Source organism: Abramis brama, assembly GCF_963993115.1.
Source record: "Abramis brama genome assembly, chromosome: 10".
Classification (NCBI taxonomy): Eukaryota; Metazoa; Chordata; class Actinopteri; order Cypriniformes; family Leuciscidae; genus Abramis; species Abramis brama.
Genome location: NC_139972.1, coordinates 15,198,074 through 15,219,447, shown reverse-complemented (window position 1 = coordinate 15,219,447; position 21,374 = coordinate 15,198,074). Strand labels below are relative to the sequence as shown.

The following is a 21,374-nucleotide window of genomic DNA, read 5'->3' as shown; positions in this document are numbered from 1 at the left end:
GTTATTTCAATAAAAAGAGTGACCAGCACGTTCTTCAAAATCACTCCTCTGTTTTGTTCCAGAAAGTAAAATAGTCATACAGGTATGGAACAACATGAGGGTGAACCAATGATTACTGAATTTTTGGTTGGGCTGTGCAATTAATCGAAATCATAATCAAATCTCGATGGAAGCATGCGTGATTTCTAAACCGCTGAAAGCACGATTTTTCCACCAGCCCCTTCAGTGTGCAATCAGAATGTAGCGCTCCTAAATCAAGCGTGAGAACTATCGAACTGTCAAACTGCCGTTGCTGCAAAACCAAGTATAGGGGCTGTTCACACAAAGCGCGCTTTGAGGTTAAAAACAGAAGACGCAGCTCTACAGAAATGTTTTTTAAAAGTTGAACTTGTTTTACCTTGAGCGCCGGATAGTGCGCCATGTCATGTGTAAAATGCTGCAAGAGACACGTGAGTGCAAAGTCCGACTAGCGAGTTAATACAGAAAAACAATGGCACATTCTGAACCAAGTAAACAAACATCGATCATACAGGCATTTGCAAACTGCACAACATGAAAAGTTCAAAAAAGCATGAAATAACCAACGCTGACACTTATAATTTATGCAGAAATATGGTGCCCGCAAATATCAGCTAAGCCGGCCTGGCTTCCAAAATACAGACAAATATGCTTGGAAAAAATTGTGATTAAAATCAAAGGTGAATTTTTTTTTTTTTTTTTTTTTTTTTTATTAAAAGAAGAGTCATTACGTTCAGAATGCAGTTTACGTTTCATCCTATTTATCTAATGATCCATGAAGATCAAGACTTGAGTCAGTTCTCCATGAAATGGCAAGATTGTAGCTTTTAAATAGTCAACTAGTGACTTTAATGGCTTTTTAATGAAATGAAAGTTTTTAATCAGCAAATAAACCCCTTCTTCTACTTAATCAACTTGTTTTCAAGATTAATGCATTTGACTAAATTGATTAAATCTATCCTCATCTCAGCCAGTTTTTATTTGCCTCAATGCATCTGGAGTTTGCTGACCTGTGTAATAACACTGTCCTTGTTTAATTGTATTAATAACTGATTCACTCGTGACTTCATGCATCCCAGAACACCAGATGAGGGACACCTATTGTTTTGTTGAATATCTAATAAGTTCTTGCCGTTCCTCCAGGTGGAAAAACAATCTTTCACGTTTGTTAAATTACAGTTTTATTCATCCTCGTTTCTCCTCTTTTCCCTGTTCAGCTGCAATTTGCATTAATTCTTTCAGGTATTTCTTCTCTCCTGCACTCTTATCTTCACATTAGCAGGTTTTTTTCTAATGGAGGGAAGGGGGGGGCTGTTACATAAAGAACCACAGAATTTCCCATAATCTCATTACAAGTCAACAGCCAGTCGTGTGACCGGTGTGCACTTGCCCCATAGGGAGCCTGCATCAGTGCATTCACATTCAAAGCAGAGCCACTCCAAAGTAAAGCCAACTTCAACTATGACATGCTGTTACCTAGCAACAATAATCTCCCACTTTCATAGACCGCAGAAGGCGAGGATTTACGCCGCCTTCTATGGGATAAAATAAAGGCTATGAAAAAGTGTGAGGAAAATATTGCAGAGTATTACCCAAAGAGAGGGAGGCTGTCTGAATCTCTAAGCCTGCATTCACCTTTTAATCATCTGTCAGTTCTGGGTTAACAGCCCTAATCTCAAATTAGACTTCTGCTTCCAGTTGTTTTTTTTTACATTTGAGCTTCATTACTGTGGTGTAGTTTGATGCAAACTTGATCTGGTTATTCACATACTAGGTCTAAGATTGTGGAATATAAATAAGTGCCGCCAGTCATTTAAAGAGTTTTTGTTTTTAATATTTCACTTAATGTTGACGTCCCAATGAAAGTTTTTTTCTTTTCTTTTTTTTTCTTTTTTAATTATTTTCTTTTTTTTGCTGATTTCCAAAAGTAATTACAGGGCTCAACAATATGGATGCTGCTTTGGGGCCAATGAGAGCTTTTCAGGTGTTACTTTTTTTTCCAAGAACAATTTAAAAAAAAAAAATAATTATTATGTAAAATGATCTGACTGGCTGACAGTTAGCATCAAGAATGCTTTGAAAATTAAGAACTAATTCATAATGTATTGCCATCGATTTCTATTTTAAATAAATGCTGTTCTTTTAGACTTTCTATTTATGACAAAATGCTGAAAAAAGGTATCATGGTTTCCTCAAAAATATTAAACTGCACAACTATTTTCAACATTGATAATACAAATGTTTCTTGAGCACAAATATTGGAATAATTTCTGAAGGATCATGTGACACTGAAGACTGCAGTTATGATGCTGAAAATTCAGCTTTGCATCACAGGAATAAATTACATTTGAAAATAGCACTAATGTTTTAAATTGTAGAAATATTTTACAATTAATTGCATATAAAATTAGATCTTATAAAGTTGTACCTAAAATTAGAAATGTATAATTACTAGTTTAATTACTAGTCTAATAATGAATTATTTTATTGTGTGGGGAGTCTGAGGACCAGTAAAAAAAAAAAAGGCAAGTAGGTTGCAACTGGAAGGGTTAGGCAAAAACCTTAGTTAAGCTCTGGGTTAATAATGCTGTAAATTAATACATTCTAATGACTAATGAGAAGACTTGGAGATGCTTTCTGCTAGTCAGCCATTTTGTGCATTTACAAGGCAGCTGGTATATGGGAAGCATGTAGCTGAGAGCATGTTGTTGAAGCATTTAAATCTGGCTAAAATTCCATTTAAAAAGTGGCGATTTTGTTGGAGTTGCATTCATAGTAGACATTTTATCCATTCATACATTTCTTAGGAATCGAACCCATGAACCCTTGGCATTGCTAGTTCCATGCTTTGTTTTGAGCTAAAGGGACTTGCTTTGTTTCTTGCCACACCTTTTAAAAGTCATCCTTTTTATTTATTTCACTTATTTTGCCCTTTAATTGGAGGAATGACGCTTTATTCATGCCAAGAGCTGGAAAACAAGTTTCTCCTAGCGATCAGACATTGTTCATATGTAGCCAGACATCAAATTTATTGACATCTCATTTACTTCTATAGGACACCATTGACCCAGTCATCAAACAACCAGCAGTGGCAACATAGTTTTATGTGCGTTTTTCATAGACGTGCAACAGAGTGGTGATGTATGCGGAGGTTAATTAAGTTTGGTGCTAGCCGAGCAAGTTTGATGTGTTTGTGTGAGTTATGGAGGGGTTCAGTCCCCTCCAGCTGTTCGGCCCGAGTGCAGCTCCTCGCCCCTGCAGTAATTACAGCGCCCAACAGCTGCTCCTTACCTCTCACACATCCCAACACCTTTATGCACCCTTTTTTTTTTTTAAATTGTTGAATGCAGGATCTGCCAGAGCTGCTGCACGCTCCTAGTGAAATATTTACTCAAACTGTCAGACAGATGTTTTTCTTTTGTTGTCCATTTTCTTGAGTTTTGTTAGATTAAAGTTATACATTTTGTATATGTTTGAAATATGTTATTTCATTTATGTTTCATTTCATTTGTCATTTTCTTGAGTTTTGAAACATTTGTTTGAAATAATACACATTAAAGGTGCTCTAAGCGATGTTGGGTGACATCCCCCCCACCCTCCCCTCCGTGCTTCCTGAAACAGTCATGAACCATTTAGAAAAAACAAACTGGATTTACCCACCTGTCCAGCAAAAACAGAGCCACCTGAATGTCGGATTGGAAGCCCTTCTGCCCACGGAGTTCTCGCCACCTTTTGAACACTTTTCGGATGTAAATTTGTTCCTTCTCCTTTTCCCTATTCTTTGTTATTTGTTCATCGAAACGTTGTCTCTTTGGTCGTGTGTCGGCCATATCAAAATTCTCAAGAATACACATTTTTAACGTTAGTCGTTGTCGTTGTCTAGGACATCTCTCCTCTAGCTAACTTCCCTCCTTCATGCTTCTCTCTCCCCCAACCCCCACCCCCAAATCATTCTTGTCGGTTATTGGCTGGAACACTGTTTGTTATGTTTCGTGGTCCAGGCTGGGCCAGTTTGTTTTTCTTGCCGTTTGTGGAGCCTGGGCTGTCTACAGAGACCGCGTTTTTTTACAGTGTGTTCAGAGGACAGGCAGCTAGCGGATAGTGAGGAGATGTTTGCTGTATGTGACACAATGAGCACCTTTAAATCGTGCACAGTAAAGCTAGAAACGCGCATCATTACTTAATTCTATTAATTCTAAACTGTTTATTTGTCTAAATTACAAATAAAACCCAAATCAGTCATTTTAAATGGTAAATGTGAATTTATGCATCACAACATTGTAATTTACAGTATGAAAAATGGATATTCATTTTGAGATTTGATAAACATTACATTAAATAACAGTGTTATGAAATAACACAACAGTGTTATGAAATTAATGCGTGAAATATGTGTACAAACATCAATAACTTTTAATTCTAAATTTTAGAGAGAGACATACAGAGAGACAGAGATTGTGACTGTGCAATATACAGTGAAGGAGTAAGAAACAAGAGTAAGCTTGAGCTGGAAGTTTCCACTTCATAAAGATGCAGATACGTGTATGTAGATCTGCCCAAACAGAGGTCTCTAATCTAGGTCTGTATTAAAGGTGTTTGAACTTGTTTTGAGGATGGCACAGTTGGCATTGCTCCAGGATCTTGCAGGCAAGAGTGCGTCTTTAGAGAGCGTCATGTTTGCTGAGAGTGATGAAAGGAAAGAGTTTGCAGAAAGCACTTATATGGACATGGTTTGGGCATGTTTTATGCAAATCCCTAATAAAATGTAATAATACAATTTGGATTTGTAGTGTAAGGACTCCATGTATAGCGCAGAGTCTGTCCTGTTCATTCTCTTTGGGCAGTTATTGATCAAACCATTATTCCTGCACAATTAGAGCATCTCAGAGGTGTTAGTCCCGGACAGATGGACAGTTTGCACTGGGCTCCTAAATTATCTCAACCTTAATCATTCAAGAGGTTGGACATTTGAGAACACTAAACTGAGATCAAACTTTTGGACATTGCTGTTAGAGCATTATTTATCTACCACTAATCCCACATGCAATTAAAGGATTTTCATAGCACCTTTATCAGTTCAACTTTATCAGTGTTGAACATTTGGTTGGCTTATTAGAGTCTGATTGTTAGTCCATGACAAGAAATCTTGTAGCATTGTTAGTTGGCGTAGACGGGCCATAGAAACGCCCTCACTTTCCTCGCCCCATTGATTTATCAAGGCATCTTTGTTTGTAATCATTCTTTTCTATGGCTACAGAGCTGCCAGATAAGAGCTGCGCTCATTAAATCTGTACCAGACCCCGGAAATCAGTTTTGGACATCAGCCACGGCCCAGAAGGCTGGGATGAGGAAAGCAAGAAACCTGTCCTTTCATTTCCACTGTCCTCTCTGTCCTCAGAGAGGAATGAAATGCACTGGGATGCTAATAGTCATAATGCATTGTAATACTTATCTGCTCAAATTTATACCTGTAAATACAATAATGCATTAATACTCATTACACATGAAAAACAAGCGATTTAATTTGTTATTCTGCATTATACTTTTTAAATGTGTGACCATGATTATGAGTATTGTTGTGTATTATAAGTCTGCTTTTTCTAATTGTGAAAAGATGTAATGTGTTGCATGGCGTTGTGAAGAGAGAGAGAAACTGATGATCAGGCTAACCGATATCTCGTAAATGTATATTTTTTAAAAATTGCTTAAATATATTTACGAGATATCGGTTAGGGTTCTTATTAAAATCAGGTCTACAGATTAAAGGCACCATTTGGTGGATCTATAAAGAATAACACCAACAATAGTGTTCACATGTAAAGTAACAATGCATTTTTTAAAATATTATTTTAAATAATTATTTAAATAAATCATTTAAATATTAAAAATAAATGAAAAGATTTTTTAGAAATGTGTTGCCTAATAATTAGAAACAAGACAAAATGTACAAAACAGAGATTGCAAATCAACTTTGTATTAGTATACATCAAAACAATATAACAACTATATTATAATTTTATGACTAAGTTATTTTCAGTGTGCAGAGATAAAACTGATTAAAATGCAGTTCCGAATATTAATTATCTGACAATTGCACAAATAATCTGTATCAGTTATGAAAAAACAGTATTGTACATAATCTCTCATTATGAATATCTTCATAATTATACTTAATATGTAATTATAAGCCATTAGCTTTAGGTAAAAAAAAAAAAGCTGTGGGAAATTCTGAATGAATCATTCGCTTACATAATGCCTCTTGTGATTAATGTTTAATGGATTATTGCACTCAGTATTCACATTATTTAGAATTAATATGCTTTTAATCTCCATTATTTTGTCTTGTGGTGTGTTCATTTCTGAACCATTCAAGTCATTGATGCATTGTTTAGTTACGTTGTATCTGATATCTCTTTCATATGACGTCTGTTTTTCTATTCTCTCAACGCCTTGGAGATGTTCATCTATCGATTGTCCAGTGTAATAGAGTGCTAACAGCTCCTAGTGATGAAGACTGAAATAAGATCAAGCCTCACAGAATGGGTTTTCACTCGATCACAGAATGAGTAATGTCTTTTCAACAGCACACCTACTCCTACACACAAGCAGACCCATGAACTGATGGTGGCCGTGCTACAAATGAGTTCGTTTTCATCCAGCGGTGTGTCGTCACTTGTTTGGTCGCAAAGGATTATTGACGACTACTTTTCATGGTGTGTGAAGATTCAAATGTAGTACGTGACCTGACTTGACACCAGTTTGTTTCAGTATCAAATCAGACACCAGAGTTCATGGTGACAGAAATTGTATTATTAATTTAAACTGAATTTTTATTCCCAGCATGTGGTACATGCAGCCCTCATAGCCTGTTTGTCCTGATCACAGCAACATCTGTGAGGTGTGACGTAAATGCTGTCCTGTCGTGTGTGTGTGTGTAGGTGTTGAATGAGATGATCTGGTCGTCTCAGTCTCAATCATCCATAGAAAAACCAAATCAGCCTCCACGCGCCGCTGTGTCCTTGGGCTGTGCGCGCTGATATGATTCAGAGGGTTTTTGTGTCCCTTTTTTTGAAAAGGAAGGCAGAGTTAAATCTAAAACAGTAACTCCAGTTGCCAATATTAGCTGTATTTTACAATGGCTGAGTGGTCTTACGTGCAACCCAAAGTAGAGAACCTAAAACTCATTTAACTATGGTACAATTACTGTAGCGTGTGACCTTGAACAGCTTATTGCTTTTATTAAAAATCTGCATTACCAATACAATAAAAAAAGATGGAATATTTTCGTGTTATGGCTGCTAATTGATAAATGGCTAATATTTAAATATTTTGTCTAAATAAAATACAATAAAAATAAAACACTGAAATAAGTTTTTAAAAGATGGACACTACATTTAGGTATCATTGGTTACAGGCCAATGTTAGATATTTTTTGATGATTCGTTTATTTAATTAAATAAATATTAGACTTTTTTTTTGTTCTTATTGAAATAAATGTACGTAAATAAATAATATAATTATCAGTAGCCAATATTATACTAATATGCATCTCTATAATTAAAGATACCAATGGGCTTTGAGGTTGCTAGATGTGTTTTTATATTTTACAACAGAAAAATGTAGATTATCTGATAAGAAGTTAATTTGTTTTATTTTGATACTTCTGTCTGATTTTATCATGCAATGTTTGTAACTTTTGCATGGCATTTAATACCTTCGTCCCTCTTGTCTTTTTGCCCTTCATCCAGGGAGTGACTTACTGTGGCGAGAGCTCAGCCAGTAGCCTGACAATGGCCAACGTACCCTGGCACGAGGAGGTCATCTACTTCGTGCAGCAGCTGGCCAACCTGCTACCAAATTATGAAATTGCCTGCGAACACGAGCACTCCAATTGTCTGTTACTTGCACACCACAAGGTAACCCTGCACAGACACGCTTGGCACAAAGCTGCTGTTCTGCTCCTGCACTGTTTCACAGAAACCGTGCTCGTACTGTAATTTCTCTCTCCGACCACTTAAATGTGTTAAAAATAATGATGCTACTGCCATTTCTGTAAATGTCATTGAAAAGAAAGTGTTGATATGGGCGCTTGCATTAAACGGCCATTCAGGTGAAGGGTTAAACCTTCCTTTGCTGTGTTTTTATGCCATCTCCTGACACAGCGCTAGTCAGTCTTGCAGCCGCTCTTGTTTTACATTCGTTTCTTGTGACAGCTTCTCTAATGGTTTGCGTGGGCAGTGAGCCCGTACCAGCGCTCTTCTCTCACAAACAAAAAACATATTTATATGCAAGTGTTATATGGTGCTTCAATATCCTTTTATGATTTGCTATTTGTATTCTGAAATCAAATACCATACATTTCTGCATGTGATTATATGGTGAATATTTCTGTGTTCTCACACACAGTGAAACAAAAAAAAACGTCTTAAACCAGTCTTTTCAGATCCTCTTAGCCTGGTCAGGCTTTGTTTACTGGTTTTAGAGGGGTTTGGGGCTCTTGTGAGTTGGCCAAGCTGTGAAAAACCAGCTGGTCAACTGAAGACCTGATTAGCCTGACTGGGAGACCAGCTTATACCAGCTAAGACTGGCAAACCATCTAAATTTGGTTTAAAGGGATAGTTCACCCAAAAATGATTTTGTCATCATTTACTTACACCTCATGTTGTCCCTAACCTGAATGTATTTTTTGTTCTCCTGTGGAAGATATTTTGGAGAATGTTTCAGCTGCTTCTGTTCAAATTATCCAAATTCTTTAAACTCTACAAATGTCTATAGGAAGGAAATTATAGCATGTAAAGCAGGGTTAAACAAGGATTTAATCCATACAACTTGACTTCTGAAGCAACACTATCACTTTGGATAATGAACAGATCAAAATTCAAGCCTTTATTTACTTTATTCACAAACATCAACACACACATAAACAATTTTCATCAAATATGGGTGCATTTTCTTTTAATAATCAGTGAGAACTTAAAGTCTTAGAATTTAAAGTCATTTACAGACAATTTGGAATAGGAAACTCAAGACTTGCAAGACTTATCAAGAGAAAACCATCTAGTATGTAGTACATCATGTCAGAGCTCATTGTCTGTCAAACATTTTATTGGACTAATATTTCTAAAAAATAATGTTCAAAATATCTTTTTGTGTTATATAAATAAATGGTAAATAAATGACAGGATTTTCAGATGAACTATCCATGTTAAAATGTTTTATTTTTTTTCTGTTTTTAATTTGGACTTGAAAAGCATCTTTTGCTCCTTATTTTACCCAGTTAACTCCATACTGTGCTTTGAAACACCCAACATTTGTGGAACAATTCTAATTGGTTGCATTATTATTATTAATGTTTTTTTAGTTTTTTTTGACAACCGGAATTTTTTTCCTTAAAGCAGGGGTGGGGAACGTTGATCCTGGAGGGCCGCTGTCCTGCAGAGTTTAGCTTCAACCCTGAAAAAAACATTTAGCTGCCTGCAACTTCAATAATCCTGAAGATATTGATTAGCTTCAGGTGTGTTTGATTAGGGTTGGAGCTAAACTCTGCAGGACGATGGCCCTCCAGGATCAACGTTCCCCACCCCTGCCTTAAAGTAACGGGTGCCTAACACTGCAACAGACTTCTCTTGTGTTTCCATTTCCATTCTGTTTACCTCCTTTTGTTGAACATGTTCCTCATTTATTATCTTGATTTCTAAATATCCCATTAGTTAATTCAGCTTCCTTTCTCTCCCCAGGCATGGTGAGCTGTCTTATGTGTAAGGGACTATACCTACACCCGTTTACACCCTTTATATGTTCACCAGTTTACATCTGTTAAAACCCCTCCATTCAATTCCTGTCAATTCATAATGCAGAGCTACAACCATGACAGCTACTGTATAAATGAGTACTGCAGTAGTGGAGAGCCATAGTTAGTGTGAGTCCCCAGAGCAACCTCCTCGCAAGCCCACACAGGCATGAGAAGGTGCTCAGTCCTCCACTGCCTCATCATCAGCTGTTTGGAAACAAGGCGGAGAGGTTTGTTGGTGGGCAGCCGAGGAGGCTTATGAGAGTAGAGTGTCAATACAGTGATAACGGCATCACAAGACTAATAAGGGACTTTCTTTTCATAGGCGTGTTGTTTGTTGGATGAAGATTAAGACCATACGGGACAGCATTTCAGCCTCCTTCCAGCTTTATGAGCCAATTATATTATGGGTAGAACGTGCACAATGTCCCTCTGCGTTCATGATTCGCTGGGGAAGATGCTCCAGTAATTTTTACAGATATGTTCATCCTACTTAATGTAAGGGTGTAATGTGAAAACTTTAAAAGCAAACCCCCATTGTATCCAAATTCGTATCACTTTGTTTCCATCTTCAACTATCACACTGTCCTGTTTCTGAAATTCAAATGACACTGTGATAAAGCCAGTCTCCCACACTGAGTTGCTTTGCCTTCCTCTGCAAGTTTTGTTGCCCTGCCTTAGGCACTGTAAAAAGAGCTCTTTAACATGCATGTGACAGACATCTGAATGAAAAGGCATTGAATATGATGTGAAAATTCATTCCTACCCGTGTCACCGCAGACCGCACAGGGACTCTCTCTCGCCCTCTGTTTGGCTCGACCGTGACTCACAAGGGTGCTAAAAAGGCCCATTTTTCCTGTAATAAGAAGCCATTTTTCACATTAGACCTTGGAAGGCCACCGACAGCATTTCATTGCATTGACTTTGTTTAGCTGCCGCATTCGTTTTTTTCTTATTTCAGGGTTGCAAGCATTCGTCCTTTATCCGCGTTGTTCTCGACGAGGTAAGACCCTCTGAATGAATTTACAGCTCTTCCCTGTGTGGAGGTGACAGCTTATATTCTCATAAAGTTATTGCACTGTGTTCTCATAAAGCCCTCCCTCTCTCACCTTGTTCTGAACTAATTCCCTTGAGCTCAACTTTCTATAGGAAGGAAATCAATGCAGGGTTAAACAAGATGTAAATCCATCAGGAGTTTTACAAGTAGAAGAAGCTTGATTTTCTTAATTGTGGATGGCCCATGCAAAACACACTAACACAATACACAGATGCTGCTGCTTTAGGTCATTTCTAGGGTGGTTTTGGGTGATTTCTGTGTGATTACTTTATGGCCCAGGTCAAAAGATTCAGGTCAGTAGATATGGTTCGTGTCCCTCTTTCAGTTTAAGTCTTTGCCCTTGTTATCTTTCTGATTGCTTAAAGTAATCGCACATCTCTCCTCAGCACGCAGAATGCTTTAGTTATCATTCATGTCTATAACACAAACTCTGCAGGGCAAATTTAATATTTAGTTTATTACTTACGGGCCTGGTTTCACAGACAGGGCTTAGATTAAGCCAGGATTTGGCCTTTGTCTTAAATGTCCTTAAATGTTAAATGTCCTAATTGAACATTGTCTTGAGACAAAACAGTGGCACTGACATATTTTAAGATATGTCACTGTCAGTGCAAGTTGCTTTCAGTTAAAACGGCTAAAACATTCATTTTAGTCTGGGACTAGGTTTAAGCCTTGTCTTTGAAACTGGGGGACGGTGTACTTTCAGCCCTGTGTTTGCGCAATAGTAATAGAGAAGCTTGCCTTAGCAAGCACCACTAATAAGAGATGTAGCCTTGAAGCATATTGCATTTTTCAAAAGCCTTAGCTGGCCTTGTGAATATTTATTAATTCATAAACAAGATTACCCATTTAAATTTTAGAATCCCAGTAGTCTCACAGTAACTACATCAGACTGTAGAAACCCCTTAGCACAGCTTACAGAACAAACCATCAATAATTTTTTGGGATGTTTATAGTGTTTAGGGAGTGAAAGAGGGGCTGCAGTCGGTGTTGGGAGATGTGGCATCCCAAAGCCACATTTGCGTTATGGCTTCATATGCTTAGTGCTCCCTGTTAGCTACGCAGAAGCAATTTTACAAATGAATGGAACTTAAAGTGCACTCTCTCAATGGCGTGGCCATCTGTTGGTGTGGCAGGTGTGGGTAATCTTGCTCTAGCAAAATAAAAGGTCTTCCACTTTCCCACTCTCTTATATGGCATCTAAAGTTCAGTATTCCTGCCTATATTCATCATGGACTATGTTGAGGAAGATGCTTTGAAACTATAGCTTGCTGAGCCATAATTTATAGCTCACTGCCCTTTGGGATATGTATCTGACACAAACACTATGAGGATATTGATTAGGGTTATAGCATATTATTAATTCCTATATTTATTATATCGGTTAATAGCTGTTGTTTATCATATTGGTCAACTGGACATCCCAACACTATGAGAGAAAAGAGTGATTTTGATTCTGCCCAGTCATCTTAAGTGTAAACAACCTAGTAGAAATTGTATTTTTAGTTACTTCCCAACAATAGTTTACTAATGTGAGTAATATATGAGAATGCTGAGCCGAACCACATGTGTGTAAGAATGACAATGAGGGGAAGAGATCTTAAAAGTGGTTGGGGATATATCCGTGGTCTTTCCGGAGAGACGAGTTGTGTCCCATGGGAGCCTTCATCTTCTGACTGCTGAATATCTGTGAAGGAGGCGGTGGAGGGATTCACCTCAGCAAATTACTCTGTAATGAAACATGCAGCTGAGGAAGAAGGTTCCCCAGAGGATGCAAACTGCTTAAGGCTTTACAGACTGACTGTAGACTGAGATAGCATTTGGGACGCTGCCTCTAGGAAGCTTCAGGTAAGCAGCTAAACAGAGATAATATGACACAAGGACAATAATTCCATCCTTGGCACTGCGTTAAGAGGACGTGGTGGCCTTGAAATTTTCAGTAGTGGAAAGGTATGTTTGCTGCTTAGTTGTGGTGCACGTGACCAGGTTGTCTTTGAGGCAGCAGATAGCTTTCAGCAACTTGGACAGCGGTTGTCATCAAGAGAGCCTGCTCTGGTCTGATCCACTCTTGACAGCTTTGTTAGCTGCTGGACATTTTCCATTTCTGCAGTCGAAAGGACAGTTTCTCTCCTTGGATACGTGCAATGAGGTGTGATAGATTTTTTTAATTAATAACTAACATTTGTTTTTCTTGCAGGAACAATATTCATATGCTTTTATGTATGTTCCCCTTTTTGCGAAAACTTGTGTTACCATACCCCTTTTACTCTGGTTGTGTGAGTGTAAAAAGAACAAATATGGGAATTGAAACTAGACAGATGACCAGGTTTGAACCTTGTGATTAACAATGAAGTAATCATTAAAACAAAGTTTGCTTTACCTAGTAACAGAAGGGTTTGTCTATGAAAACCTATCAAATAATGGGGAAATTATGTAAAGCAGCATGACATTTTTGGCATACCTCCTTATTCTATAAAAACAGTTGTGTTCTTTTAGCTGGTGGGATTCTCAATGGAATTTGTCTGAGATCCTCCGGCCTTGCTTCTTCTTGGGAGAGATTCCCTGAGAACTGCTCGGGAACTCTTCCGGCCATGATTAAAGGATTTAAAGGACATTTGCTGAAGTCTGTTTGTCGATCATTGCTGCACAGCAAGGAAGCTAGTTAGGGGAACAAATATTAGCACCCAGCCGACGTCGATGTGTAGACGCGCTAAGGTATAGGATTAGACTTAGCCGATGTTGATGTGTAGACGCGCTAAGGTATAGGATTAGACTCAGCCGACGTCGATGTGTAGACGCGCTAAGGTATAGGGTTAGACTAGGCCAACATCGACTGTAGACGCGCTAGAGTATAAATATTATAGGACGTAGTTAGGTTTAGGGAAAAATCTACCACAGAGGCAAGCAGAAAATACTTTGCAACAGCCAAGTCTGCTTATTCCATGTCCTTTTCTTGTTCTACTGCTCTGGTTCTTCAAGTCTCAACTTGGATGGCATGTTTCCCTTGAAAGAGTTCTATTCACTTCCAAGTGGCTTTTCCCTTGACCCTAGCCTCTAGCAAACCAATCAGCAACCTCAACAATGTCCTCAAAGCAAAATATACTACACCTAAATCGATTTTGTGGCAATGAGGAGGTCTTAGAAAGAAAGGGCATGTTGAGAGATGGGAGGAACAGGAGTTTGGTGCCTGTAGCTGATTGCATCACCATGCTGAGCATGGATCACAGTACAGCATCTCATCAGTACAGTGTGAAATGTAATCATTGCAGCTCCCCACTAGGACTCTTTATGTCTGTGTGTTGGAGAATGGTTTAGAGGCACTGATTAAATGTATAGGGTGGGAAAACAAGCAGAACTAGGCTGTGCCTTCTCCCTCAAAGCTTGTCCAACCAAAGTCGAGATTGGTCAAGATTGATTGAAACAAGTTTTTTGCAAAAGGACTGGCCGAAGACCACATATCTGGCATTGTAACTCGATGAAACTGAGTTCTACTTTTAACCCATCACATACCACACCCCAAATGGCACTCTCTTGATGAGGACAATTATGCAGTATTGTCCTGAAGATTGTAGGGTGTCTCATTTGATAACTTGCGATTCTGAAGGGTGCTGAAGAGTGCTTGCACTCCTAATGTACCGAAGTGTACAGCGTTTTAATGTGGACTCTGAGGACTTCAAGAACTGAGTGTGGACTACAAAAGTGTTTTGAATGAAAGACCACCAGCTCTGTGTTCTCTGAAAAGCAACTTCCTTTGCCCTCTTCCTCTGATTCACTTGTCTTGGTGTTCAGTAACAGAGCTTTGCCCAGTTTTCAGTGTATAAGTTTGGATTAGTCAAAGTGAACACCTGTCAGGCAGGGAGACTTACTCCAATCTTCAGCTGTGTGTCTGTTTGTTTGTGTTATTCATCACAGTACTCTGACCTGCTGTCTGTCTTACCTCTTTTCTTTCCTGTGTGTCTGCAGTTCAAAGTCGATGGGGAGTGGTGGACATGGATTGACTATGAGCGCTTCCAGGAGCTCATTCAAGAATACGATGAGAGCGGAGGCACCACGAGCTTCTCTGCAATGGACTATATGGCCAAGACCCCCAGCTGGGCTGTATTTGGTGCCCGAGAGAGGGGATTTGATCCTTTGGACACACGCTTCCAGAGAAAGAATAAGACCAAAGATATCTCAGGGTGTTGATATTACTCTTGCCTTCCTACTTCAAGTCTGTAGAGGAATGTCCATTTTAAATGATTAACACTTGATTAACTGCGCTCAAGATTAAGACTTTTGTTTTTATTATTTTAGCCAAGGCTCAGATTGTCTTCCAAGACTTGCCTTAGGCATGAAATTCTGGTTAGCATAAAGTACACATTTGCTGTCCTTGCATATACTTGATAACTATTTTTCATGCTGTTTTAATGAATGTTAGCTTTTGTTTTTAGTTGTGGTCACGGTAATAAAGAATTTCATTTTCAAGTCCTGTTCAGCTCTGGATCTAATAACTCTAATAAGAATACAGAACGAAGGACGGAACGGAAGAACCATTGACTTGAATTTAAGGCTTCATTTACTCATACCACCTTAGGGCCTAAATTTAGAGAGCACAGGAGGAAAGAACTGCAAAAGAAAAATCACTATAGTTACCTACGTTAATAACATGTCACCTCAAACTGTGATTTGTGTGTTCTTTTAGACATTTAGAGGGCAGTTGAGTCAGATGGGACTTTGAATGGATTGGTTCTTACAGGTCAGCTGATGATGCAGCTGAAAGCTGTTTGGAATCAGAACTGCCCCATAAATATCTCTGTAACGACCAAGTCATTGAAATGTGAAATTGCAACTCTTACTTCTGCATTGTCTCTTGCTGTCCTCTACGTTTTGTCTTGGATATTTTTACACAAATTTGACAGATTGCAATCAAGTCAAATGTCACTAGAGATTATTTTGTGTTTTATCATTATTTGCCGCCTTTGTCTTGAGAAATGTTGCAATGCAGTTTTGAGCAGTGCTGCCAGGTTTCACTAGAGCAGAGGTCTTCAATCCTGCTCCTGGAGGGCCACTGTCCTGCAGAGTTTAGTTCCAACCCTAATCAAACACACCTGAATCTGCTCATCAAGCTCTTCAGGAGCGCTTGTACATACAAAGGCAGGTGTGCTTAAACAGGTTGGAACTAAACTCTGCAGGACACTGCACTAGAGAAATAAGCAACCTGGTCTGAAAAAAACAATCCGAAAATAAGCGACCCGGTCTGGTATCATGATGTAAAAATATTATTTTGTAAAGAAAAACGTTTAAGTAACTTATGTTCTGTAACTTAGTCTTAAAACAGGCAACTGGCATGAATAACAGCACCATTTCATGGGAAAAGGTAGAGCACTCATTCAAACTGATTGGCAGACAGATGCATTATCACAAACTAAATAATGATAAAGTGGTCATATATTTTGTCCTATGAGTGCCAACCACTAACAAGCCCAAATAGGCAACTGTGTTCTGGAAGTAAGCCCCCAAAAAATGCAACCTGCGACTGCCCAAATCAATAAGCGAATTGTTTGTAAAAACAGGCCGCAGTCACATATAAAAAAGCGAACTGGGCAACTCTGGTTGTGAGCCTGCTTTTCATGCTTTATAGGGTTTCATTCATATTTTAAATTCACCCAAAAGGTATCTACAAACCACATTTGTTATTCATTTCATGCACATACAGATGCTTGCAAATCAATTTGAGTTTTGTTGTAGCTGCTTTCTTGGTGTCTTCTTATTAAAAATGTCTTTATGAAATGTCTATGTTGTCCTACAGGAGTTTGAATGGTATTGTAAGAGAAGGGAATGTACTTGAAGCTGAGTGAACTAGGTCACAGCCATTTCCTGAGTTCTGCAACTGAATGAAGCTGAAATCTTTGGTCTTGTGTGAAGAAAAAGAGGCATAATATTAAGACCAGACACAGAAGTCCCTGCCTTATGTCCCTCTGTTCAAAGTAATAGTGCTTTCATCCAGTCATTGGGTTGTTCCTACTTTATAGCTTTTATTTATGAAATATAAATGTGTCCATTGCTCAAAACTCTGACAGAGTGTATATTAAGGAACGAAATGGCAATGCTATTGTTTGCTTTGTCAAAACAAATATGAAAAAAGTGGCAAACAATATCTGCAATCCTATTCTTTAAGTTCACAATGATTTCTCTTGTCTCTGGATTCTGACAAGTTAGCTATTGAAAGCGCTTATACTGCTGAAAGTTCATTGGATTTATTGGAATGTTTAAACTACACTTTTGATCCCAGCCTTTAAAGTGCCTTGTCTCCTAGTTGTTTAAAGATAACAGAAACCGAGAGTGTAATGGTCTGTGACGAGTGACAGAAAAGCTATTTCACACCTCTTTGAAATAGGTGCTGCGCTGATCTAGGCTAATATGACAGTGTCTTCCTCACGCATTTCAGTCACTTTAGCAAGCCGAAGGGAATTCACCACCCAAATACACTTTTTGTGGTCCTTAAGGGCAGTTTATTCTAAATTGAATTGGGTTATTTCTGGGAAGTTGACTTTTGCAGCAGTATAATTGTTTGATTTGGATGCTTTCACATGTGATTGACTTAGTAATGTTGTGGAAATGTGTACCTTTTTACAACAACAGTCCAGTTTATCAGGTATCAGGCGTATCTTAGTTTAAAGGCATACTACTCTTTGGGTCCCTCCTGCTATATAGATAGAGATAGAGATAGTACAGACACTGTACTATATATATATATATAGTTTTATACTTTTTAAAATAACTTTTGCTTATTCAGAACAGTAGGTTTTTTTTGTGTGTGTATGTGTGGAATTATGAGGAATTTTTTTTATTTCGCAAGCTCCGTTACTAATGGATTTCCCCATCACAAGTTCTCTCGGTTATGGCACCCTAAACCTCAGTCCCTCAATTGGTTTTTACAGAGGGTGGGAAAAGAGACGAGCTGTACTGGAACAGCTTGAGCCTCCAGTCTCAATACCTCTGTCTCAGCTTCTGTTTTTAGCCTCAAGTCCAACTGTCCTCTGAATGTTTCAAAGGGACCTAAAATCCTGTGCTTAGTGGGGAAAAACATATTGACAGACAGTAGGCTAATTCTGACTAGCAAGAGCAAAAGAAATTGCCCTAAGCTTGACATTGTGTTTTGATGTGTTGTCATAAAAAGATGGACTGAACTCAATTGAGAGCTCAAAGGCACATAGAAGATCTGAAACACTTTAATGTCTTTGTGGCTCCCAAAAAATAAAATAAAAAAATGCACTGATATATTTCATCATACTTTTGCTTGGGACTGGGATGAGGTCTGGGCGGCTAGATTTTAAGTTTAAAATATTTCAAAGGATCTGTGACAACTTTGATTGTGTCTCACAGATGTTTCCACTCAAGTCATGCAGCGCAAGACAGTCATAATCTGGACCTTTTGGTACCAGAATAGTTAGACATTTAAAAGATAAAAGGGTGATGAGTGATACATTTTAGACTTTTTAGTTGTTTTAGCTATAATCTTTTTCTTGTGCAGAAAATATTACGTTTTTCATTTCTTTTTCACATTCAATTTTAGTACATTTTTCTCTGACTAAAATGTCACATAATTGCTCCTCATATAACTATCTAATTATTGCACTATGATGATGTCTTCTAGTCTATGCTTTCGTTTTTCTGTGTCCCTAAGCTGCGTTTTTGCAGAAATTAACCTGTACGTTATGGTTAGCACATAATGGCAAGTTTGTTCATGTTCACTCATATGCATCCAAAACTTGTGTATATGCAAGTTGTAATATCACGAAGTTTAAGCTTGTCATTCCTAACATTATCTACTATGATTGGGTATTTAAAATAATCATATTTTTGTCAACCGTATGTTTAAGTATTGTGGCAAGCAGGGTGGGGCCGAGAGCCTTGGGAATGGAGCGAGGCTGGTTGCGCGAATGTTAATATGCCACACGGTCTCGAGTCAGAGGAGCTCCGGAAGGATAAAAAGAAGAATGACGACAGTGCCGGAAGAAAGAAGACCAGAGCTATGTTGGTGCTTTATTTTAGTTTGTGGCAGTCGTCCATGAGGGGCTGTCGCTTTAATTTAATAATAATAAAATGAACAAAATGAAAGTTACGTTGAATGTTTATCAACAAACCTTATTATGGTTATTATTAATGATTATTAAAAAAAAACAAAAAACAGTTAACAACCATTGCCATCAGTAATTGTGCTGACTAGACGAGCTTGTCTTGCAGTGTGCGCTAGTTTTAGTTCTAGTGTTTAGGTCTATAGGGATAAGGCAGGTATGTTGTTCCAGGACCAACAAAAGATGTTGATCCAGAAACATGTCCTACTTGGCTGAATCACAGCCATCACTGCTGCATCTCTACCTTTCTCTGAATCCAACACTAACCCACTGCCTGAACAACTGAGGCGGTCAGGAGCCAATGGCAGCTCTGTTTTGCGGCTGAGAAGCCCAAAGCTCTGGGCTTCTTGTCAAACAGACAGATTTCGTTGGAGCTGGAGCCAAACTGAGCTGTCCTCTGCCAAAAAGGAAGTTGCTTAAAATGACAGCAACAGCTCTCAAAACTCTCACCTACTAGAGAGGGATGCAAGTGAAGACCTTAATAGAATATGCTTCTGTTTACTTTCTTACAGAATACTAAATTCATCCTCATAACAGCTTTTTTTATTTATTCTTATTGTTTGTAAGTGCAACATCAGTACCAATCCAGAGACCGTGAAAGGAGAATCGTCTCTACTAATTCCATTATTAACAGTCAATTAACCGTACGGCTGCAAGGAATGCAGTTTTGTCTGATGTTTCTTTGCTGGAAGATTTGCATTTTAATTAAAAAGCAACTTAATATATTTAGCACACAAAATGAATCACAATGTATCCCACATATTACACATAATCCATCTTAATGCCCATAAACAAGTGCCCAGTGATTACATGAATGGGTGCCTGGCCTCTATTACTGGCTGTCAGTTAATTATGTGGCAGTCTCAGGTCTTCCTGCCATCACAGGGTCCTGACCAGTGAAATGGGGATAATAATATATGTGAAGGAATAAGGATATCTACAACATCACTGCCTGTGCACACTGTAAAAATAGCCAGCTTACAGCGCTTAGTCATGAAACCACTTAAACAACAGGGTAGGGTTGCACCAGCCGTTGGTAAGTTCTTTCTTAAATTGGAATGTTAAGTCCACACTATGGCTAGTTAGTAACTAACTATATGTAGGCTACTTTATTCTGTTGCACCATTTGTTCATAAGGCAGAACGTAGCTAGTAGGTCGTAAACTCTCCGCTAAGTAATGCGTAGTCGCATAATATAGCGTTTACCCTCGATGATCCAATAGCAGCCTTCAAATGCGTGAGCAGAAGTTGTTTAAATGCTGCGAATTTCAGTATATCCTTCATTCTAACTTTTGCCACACTTAACTAACAGTAAAAATACGTTTCCATTAAATACGACACTTAATCATGAAAAACGTATTTTTATTTGTAAATAACATTCAGAAACTATTTTAAACAAAATTAATAAGGATAAATAAGTATTGATACAAAAAACAACATAAGAAATAACATTTATTGATTGTGAATGATTTTATTTGACATGCACAATACAGACCTATGGGACAGATGCACAGCGGCTCGCTGTAGGAAGGGTTCATGTTGATGAGCCGCTAACAAAGTAATCTAAATGTTTTGTTTTAATCTGTGTTGTTCTATTCTTTTTTATGTTTGGTTAGTTTTTTAGTTTAGTTTTAGTTTAGTTTTCTTGTTTTTTTGTTTGTTTTGTTTTGTCTTGAAATACCATGGCAAAGCAGTGTTTTTGTTTTAGATATTTACCATCTTTGAAGTAGTACTCTTTTTGCTAATGGTTTCATCCCTTTTCTCAAGATGTTGCTGAGACAGAGATTGTGAAGTTTTCTGTTGTTAGGGGCCTTGTGTGGAGATTGTTGTCTTTTCACAGCGCCTGGGAATCCTTAAAGGGACAGTTCACCTGAAAACGTTCACAGTGATTCTCAAGTTAACTGTTCACTGGAGGGGGAGATTATCAGTAAGTAACTTAAACTTCAGTCTCAAATGGGACCCCCTACGGTCTTGTGGACTTAACGGGCACGCGGCGGCCATCATAAGTACCGCAATGTGCATGAAGTGTGCCAGGCCAATTGTGATTTCATGGACTGACCAGACTTCAGAGTTCCTCTACAGACCTTATGCACCAGAGAAAGAAACGTGCCACCATCTTTAGAATTTTGTGTTTGAACTTCCGTTTTTGTATATTTCTATGGCATCGCTGTCAAAGAGTAATTAGCTGTTGAAGTGGATTTACTTATTGTAGAGTTATCGTGGGCATTGTAATGTTTGAAGTCATAACAAATGTCAGTAGACCGGCAAGATTTTAAAAAGAGCAGTTCATTTATAAATCCGTAAGATCTTACCTTCATGCTTTGGAAATACAAAACAGAAGAGAGAACAGAGCGAGTGCTGTGCTGAAAAGGGGCGGGGCTACATACGGTCTA

The 21,374-nt window shown here is 38.2% G+C and overlaps 1 protein-coding gene across 1 annotated transcript in view; it reads left to right on the top strand.

Annotated features, from left to right (window-relative positions):
* The window catches only part of tyw1 (tRNA-yW synthesizing protein 1 homolog), a 55,074-nt gene extending 39,745 nt beyond the window's left edge, over positions 1-15,329 (top strand). The window contains exons 15-16 of the mRNA XM_084127401.1: positions 7,767-7,934; positions 14,829-15,329. Of these exons, the coding sequence (XP_083983527.1) occupies positions 7,767-7,934; positions 14,829-15,050 (390 nt within the window). The 3' untranslated portion in view covers positions 15,051-15,329. The remainder of the gene's footprint in view (positions 1-7,766; positions 7,935-14,828) is intronic.
* Positions 15,330-21,374: the final 6,045 nt, after the last annotated feature.